This window comes from Aspergillus niger (assembly GCF_000002855.4).
Source record: "Aspergillus niger supercontig An04".
NCBI lineage: Eukaryota > Fungi > Ascomycota > Eurotiomycetes > Eurotiales > Aspergillaceae > Aspergillus > Aspergillus niger.
The window spans coordinates 2,372,281-2,379,369 of NT_166539.1; the positions used below are offsets into that span (position 1 = coordinate 2,372,281).

General features: G+C 54.3%; 3 protein-coding genes across 3 annotated transcripts; 1 reads left to right on the plus strand and 2 right to left on the minus strand.

The window, feature by feature from the left end:
- Positions 1-175: 175 nt before the first annotated feature.
- Positions 176-1,783, minus strand: An04g09740 (uncharacterized protein; the record flags this gene model as incomplete). The annotated part of the gene is made up of 2 exons (XM_001402293.1): positions 176-1,414; positions 1,475-1,783. 2 exons carry the CDS (start codon positions 1,781-1,783, stop codon positions 176-178), a joined length of 1,548 nt encoding a protein of 515 aa, XP_001402330.1.
- Positions 1,784-2,647: 864 nt separating this feature from the next.
- On the plus strand, positions 2,648-4,437 carry An04g09750 (uncharacterized protein; the record flags this gene model as incomplete). The annotated part of the gene is made up of 4 exons (XM_001402294.1): positions 2,648-2,755; positions 2,804-2,929; positions 2,983-3,090; positions 3,163-4,437. 4 exons carry the CDS (start codon positions 2,648-2,650, stop codon positions 4,435-4,437), a joined length of 1,617 nt encoding a protein of 538 aa, XP_001402331.1.
- Positions 4,438-4,805: 368 nt separating this feature from the next.
- On the minus strand, positions 4,806-6,976 carry An04g09760 (uncharacterized protein; the record flags this gene model as incomplete). The annotated part of the gene is made up of 5 exons (XM_001402295.3): positions 4,806-5,460; positions 5,529-5,864; positions 5,936-6,115; positions 6,199-6,362; positions 6,443-6,976. Coding segments are annotated over 5 exons (1,869 nt in total), but the record flags the coding sequence as incomplete, so codon positions are not given.
- Between the last annotated feature and the right edge of the window lie 113 nt (positions 6,977-7,089).

The window sequence follows — 7,089 nt, forward strand, 5'->3', positions numbered from 1 at the left end:
CTACAATGTACGCACGAAAAATGATTTTTTCTAGTATATGCACGAGAGGTCCATGGTACGAGTTCCTAAATTCAACTATCCGATCTTGTCTATCTATGAAACATCCTTTTTCTTCGATCTACAGTGACTCGTAGATCTTGGGTGCGTTGGCACCCCTGAATGAATGACGATCCTATCAGATCCTCCCCGCCAGCTTCTTGCGGTAGTCGTGGCCCCAGACTAGAACACCCCAGAGAAGTACGCTGGAAACTGCCCACAGGACAGCAATCAGGGTCCCCATCCAGCCCATACCGATTGCGTCAATGATAGGCACTGCAGCTGCAACCGCCCCCGCGCCCAGAAAGCAACGGAACATCGTGTTGGAAGCTGTGACTGTCGCTGCCCGCTTGACGTGGCAGTCGATCAGCAGGGTGACCAGGATGCTGGTGGCTCCCGAGATGGTATGCGCCGTGAAAAACAGCATAACAAGCGGTCCAGCCACATGAGTCCGGTAATTCATGACCCAGCCGTAGCCAATGATGCAGATGCAGGACATATAGACCATCGGCAATGTGATCTGGAGACGGGCCTTTTCGAGAGGAAACTCAACGAGGTCCATCTGGCGATTGCTAGACACCTCCAAGCCATGCTGCCGCCCTACGCGACGGAAATTCCAGTCCACAAATCGTCCAACGGTCCACCGTGAGGTGAGACTGCCGATGCCGTACGGGATATAGCACAGGCCAATCTGGAGCGAGTTGTAGCCGTACTTATCTCCCAACTCCGAAGACAAACTACTGAGAACAGCAAAGTACCCACAGTAGAGAATGGCGCAGAAAGCGATGATGGCGCCAGTTTCCTTTTCCAAGGCGATCTTGATGCTGTCTATCGGTGTCGGTCGACGGGGCTTAGGCCCGTCTTCCAGCTCTTTCTTAGCCGCCTCAGCCCCCTCATAGGCTGAGGGCTCCACGATCGGAATGAGTGGCCTATTCCATCGCGGCGCGGGAATGGATCCATTTCCTACCACCATGCGGCAGGTTTCAGGGAAGCAGACAAGGATCAGGACTATCATCGCTGCGGCAAAGATGGCCAGGAACCAGAAGATACTTCGCCAGTCGAGAAACTGGGCCAGGACACCTCCAATAATAGGTCCCAGTGCAGGTCCCATTGTTATCCCCAGGGACGAGTAGATCATGTATTTGCCACGCTCGCTTCTAGTCACCACGTCGGCCGTGACAGCCATGCCAACGACTGAAATGGCACTGCTTCCGCAACTTTGGAAGGTTCTGAGGACAATGAGCGCAATGTAGTTGTCTTGCAGCGCCAGGCCGATATTGACGGCGAGGTACGTGATCAGACAGACCAGCATCGTGGGTCGCCGGCCATACACATCGGAAATACTACCCGTCACCAACGGCGCAACTCCTTGGAAGATCTGATATACTCTATGTTAGCTTATGCTACACAGCTTCCCGGATCCGGGATAGGATCTTACCATGTACGTGGTGATGGTCAAGTTGATTTTGCTGACGGAGACATGCAAATCGTCGGATAGTTGGTCGATGGCGGGATAGTAGATGTTTGCTGACACCGGAGCTAAGAATCCCACGATGGCCGCTATAGCAATGGTCATGATCTTCTTCTTTTCCGTCAACACCGTATGGGGCGGAGGCGGAGGCGGCGCCTCTGATGGCGTTTGAGAGAGTGGCTGGAGGCTGGCACTGCTGGAATTGCCCCCGAGGGAGCCCAGCTCGATTGTGTGCACAACCTCCTGAGGACCTTTGTCCTTGACTTCTTGAGACATGATAAATTGATTTGATTGCCTTAGGGAGTGAAAAGGGTTGGTAAAGGCCCTGGAACATGCAAAAAGAGTGACTTGGTTTAGCCAAAGCGTCAATCAACCGCGAAACTTGCCATGTCTGGCATAGTTATACGGGCTCTGTGCTGACATCCTCTCCTTGTCCGATGACATATGCATCCGCCCGATCGATGCTTGTTTTCCGGAAATGGCAACCGGGAATCACATCATGGATGGGATGCATTACGGCCTAGCTAGTGGTTTCACGGCACGGGGCCTTTCGTGTGGACGCATACTTCCGTCTCCTCCCGGGCAATTCGGACTCACTTGCTCAGCTACACTTGGTGTGATTCAGAGCTTCAGCTCGCCGAAAGAGGAAATGGGTACCCCCATGGCAATAACCCTTGAGTAATGGAAACTAAAAGTTGGGGAAGATCGCGGCTGAGCCCCATGGGTGGCGTCAACGATGATCAGGGTGCAAAAAGTAAGCATGAAAGGAACAGGAAACCGCGCCGAGAAGAAAGAAGAAGTTAAATGCGCAGCCGCGTCAGCGGCTGCATCGTCGATCATGCATCTCCACTCTGCAACAGCTAGACTATTGGCGGTGAAAGAAAGTCCGGCCTGGAATTGTCGATCATGTAGGGTGCGCAACCCTAATACTCACGCCATCGCGGACCTGCAGCTTAGCTTCTGCGCATGCTGGCCCAACAAAGGATGCATGTCGAAAAATGTGCCAAGTCATCGTGACCGAAGCCCCTTGGGTGTGATGTCTATATAAAGCTCATCAGAATCGGATTTACTATTGACCAAGCAAGGCGGTCAGGACGGCTTTCGATCTCAGAGTCCTTGTAGTCACGATTCCTTCTCACCATGGCTCCGGCAATCCAGTTCATGCCTGAAATGGAACCCTCATCGAACATAATTTACCCTTCCTCGGCGGAACGGGTGGCAGGAAAGAATGTTGAGACTACATACAATGTGGGTGATTTTAAATTAAGAATAAAGCCCGTGCTAACACCCTGAAAGGACACACTTCGCAAGCTGAATACGCTCAACACCAACTTTGCGTATCGTCAACTCCAAATCGAGACAGTGGATCAAAATGTCTTCATCCAGGACATGCTGAGATGGTGTCGCGCTGTGGGATATAAGGTATGCAAATACCACGAACAATAGTATAATCAGAGACTGACAGCGATCGATAGAGTCCGGATTTCGATCCCTTGAATGCGGTGCACATTGCCGGAAGTAAAGGCAAAGGCTCCACCTCGGCGTTTATCTTTGCGATTTTGTCCGAGTACCAGGGTCACGAGGTATGCGCTGCAACCACTGCAGCCGAGCAGTCGGACATTTCCATCCACAGGCACCACTGATACATGTCATAGAACCCAATCAAGAAGCTGGGGCTTTACACCTCACCTCATCTGCGCACTGTCCGGGAACGCATTCGGATCAGCCCGTCCAACGACACCCCTTTCCACCACACTTCCCTGTCAGAGGACCAATTCGTCCAGTATTTCTGTGATGTATGGGGACGACTCGGCCTGACAGAAGAGACCGCAAAGAGCGGGCCTCCATTCGCCCGCTTCCTCACGCTGCTTGCCCTTCACGGGTTCCTTCAGGAGAAAGTCGACACCGCCGTGGTCGAGGTGTGCCTCGGTGGCCGACATGACTCAACCAATGTCCTCCACAGACCTAGCGTCAGCGCCATCACAAGTCTCGCACTAGAACACACCGACGTCCTCGGCAACACTATCGAGGATATCGCCTGGGCCAAAGGCGGTATCATCAAGCCGGGTGTCCCGATCTTGACCATTCCTCAAGCCCCCGGCGCCACCGCTACCCTGCAAAAGATCGCAGCTGAAAAGGGAGCGCCGCTGACCATTGTCCCCGTGCACCCGGAAGTGGAGACCATGGAGCTTGGACTAGCAGGAGATTTCCAAAAGATAAACGCTAGTCTGGCCATAGCCGTGGCGGCGACCCATCTCCGAAACATGGGTTATTCGGACATTCCCGAGGACATCACCTCATCTCCCCTGCCGGAGAAATTCCGTCGCGCGCTGGAGACCGCCAGCTGGCCGGGCCGCTGCGAGACGCGGGACTGCCGGTCCGGTCGGTTCCATCTGGATGGCGCGCACACCGTGGAGAGCATGGACCTGGTAGGTTCCTGGTTCGCGAAGAAGGCCGCACCGCAGCAAGACTCCGCGAAGCGGGTCCTCATCTTCAACCAGTCGACCCGCGATGCCTTTACCTTGGTGCGACACCTCCGGGATAGTATCCGGCAGACCGCGGGTGCTGGTAGTAGTCTGGCCGAGAAGCCGTTCCACCACGTCATCTTCTGCTCCAACATTGCCTGGGAGAAGGATGAGACGGCGGATATGGAGCGCGCGTCGATGACTTTCCATGGTATTGCTGGCGAGGAGAACCTCAACCTCCAGGCCCAGCTGAGCACCTACTGGCGTGGTATCCCCGGTGAGGAGTTGACGGGCATCACGGTCGTGCGCACCGTGGAGGAAGCGATCCGCTGCGCTGGGGGTGTCGGCAGCGTCGGTGGCCAGGGCCGTGTGCCGCCGCTTGTGCTTATCACGGGTAGTCTGCACTTGATCGGTAGTGCGTCGGAGGTGTTGGAGACCCTGGAGGAAGAGGGCCTTTACTTGTGAAAAGCTATGCGGGGTCTGTCTTGAGCTTTTATTTTTCGGATGTATTATATTGAGTTTTCATTTGTCTTAGAAAGATGTAATTATACAAAAGGGACAATCATGGAGGATGGTGACTGATATGTATTGATGAATCATAGTCGATGTTTGGTCTTTCGGGTTACCGAGGGGAGGATGGACTAATACAATAGTTATACAAACATTCTGAAAATAATAGTGAATTTTGCTAGAACCAGATAGTGACTTCGTGTATCGTCTAAGATGGAGTCGAAAGATGCATATGTACAGTCTCAGTTGGGGGTTACCTGAGAGTTATGGCCACTCAGGCGCATGGTCTAATCTATATTGTCGCCCAAAAGGGTCAGTTCAATTCAGAAAAAATGTGTTATTTCTGTGGGCCGACGGTCGCGCCACTCCTCGTCTTTGCCAACACTTAACCGCTCGTATTGTTGCAACATCTCGTGCAAGCCAGAGGCAGGCGACGCTTGCGGATCATCCTGGAAGTGTTGTACATAGCTCTGTTCGCCGTCGATCTTGGTGAGCTCCTTGGCGTATTTATCCCACCGATCAGGTACTTGCGGCATTGAATCGGGCTGAAACAGCTCTTTGATTCCCGGTGGAACCTCGTCCGACTGCTGTACACGATCCCCCTGATTGCGTGCCCGCACCGACAGCTTGAAGAGGTGGAAGAGATGGCGCCCCAGCTGGGAACGGCAGGCAATGATGGACATGGCGCTGGTCAGGGTCAGGAAGTCTCGGTCGAGAATATCGAAGGTGTCCTGGCCGAGGAGGGTAAACAGTGCCAGGTTGACCGAGTACATGGCGAACTGGTGGGCGTGCTCCATCCCGTATTCCGCCCGCAGTTGCTGCGTGAGCGCCGCGATGGCCCGCACCGACGACATGGCAATTTCCATGGCGCTGAACCCTTTGCTCTCTCGAGGAGCACGATTGTCATGTTCTGACAGTAAGGGGTGGACTCCAAACCGATCGCAACACAGGTTTATAACTAGCGTGTGGAAACGCATTCTGTAGACACAAGGGTTAGTTGGCTGCATTTCACTCTCCGCCGCCTCCTGGACTGCGAGAACACTCACCTGAGCAAAAGGAGATGTGGCGCCGGTCGCGTAGCCGGATCGAAGCATTCGGGGAGGTTGCTCTCCCATACACTGAGTTGGTCGTAGAGTTCCTGCTTGCGCTGATCCGGCTCGGCGCCCGAACGCTCGGTGCGGGACAGATTCCAGGAAATGTCGCGGGCGATGAAAGAGAGCTTACATGCCTCGTCAAAATATTGGCTCAGGTATGACGGCCGGACGGTGGGGGAAATCGGGTATGGCGTCCATCTCTCGCTTGAGTTGGTGTCATCTCGCTCGATGGGCTCGACATTGACGGATCTTACGCGGCTAGGCCGGAGGAAGTTGGTATGGACGACCCTGTCGTACTCTACCATCAGATCGAAGGCTTCGGACGGAGATGTGCTGAGTGAGCCTGAAGACGAACTTACGTGTCTACCTGGAACAAGCCCCAGGCGGTGCGCTTAATGGAGACGATCATATCCTCGGACATTTGGGAAAGTGAGAGGCGTAAGCCTGTCTTTTGGTTCACGATGCCCAACGACTCTCCCATTTCAATGGCGCGGTGTAGCATAGTGTAACCCCAATCATCGTGGCCGGACAGGGAGTATCTAATGGATTGGAAAAGAATACAGTCAGGTCAACTAATCTACGTATTAGGGCGTGCGCCGCCCAGGATTGGGAGCCCGCATACCTCTCATACAGCAACAAGTGCGCCTGCAAGGATGCCAGACGAATGTCGCCTCCCTTCTCGAACTGATGGGACTGCAGATGGCGTTCTGCCTCCGCCAGAAAATCGGCGCCTTTCGTGCGAACATCACCGGGGACAGTGTAGGCTTCCGTATATTGCGAGTAATACTGTCTTAGAAAAATTCGTACGAAGGTCATGGTTAGCGAACCACATTGACGAGGCACGCTGGGGGAGAGAAGGGCCATACGCATGCATTGGCCAACAGGGCGTTGACCAAGAAGGGACTGCAAAAGTCGGACTCGGTGTTGCCCATGGCCATGTGCTTGACAAACGTCTTACTGTCGAAGAAGGCGAAGAAAGGGTAATCCCAGACGAGATAGAGGGAGACGAGGTGGGAGACCAAGTCATCGTCGTCGGTCACCGAGGTCCACGGTTTGGCGGGGACGCGGTAGGGGGCACTGCTGCACAGATACCGGATGTCCATGATCTGGGGCCGAAAGCGCGGGGGCTCACTTTCGACCTCGATACCGCGACGCAGGCCCTCGAGGCGGTGCAAAGCGTCTTGTTGATCCTGGAGCGAGGGCTGGGCGTTGGCCAGGACGCGGGTGAGGTAGCCACGCACCTCATCCAGCGATGCATGGTTGCGGATCATGCCCACCAGGGTCGGGGTGTAATCGGGGTTAACGGATCGGATGACCTGGAAGAGATCGTGCAGCAGGTCCTCATGGTAGTTGCCGGAGCTGATGGCATACTCGGCGGTGGCTTGTTGGAGATGATCAGCCCTAGCGGGGGCAGTCTAATGGGGAGCTCGATGATTAACTTAGGATTCTTGACAATATATATATAGATGTTTGAGTATTGTAGTTGGAGGAGGGGGGGGGGGAAGGTGAGGGG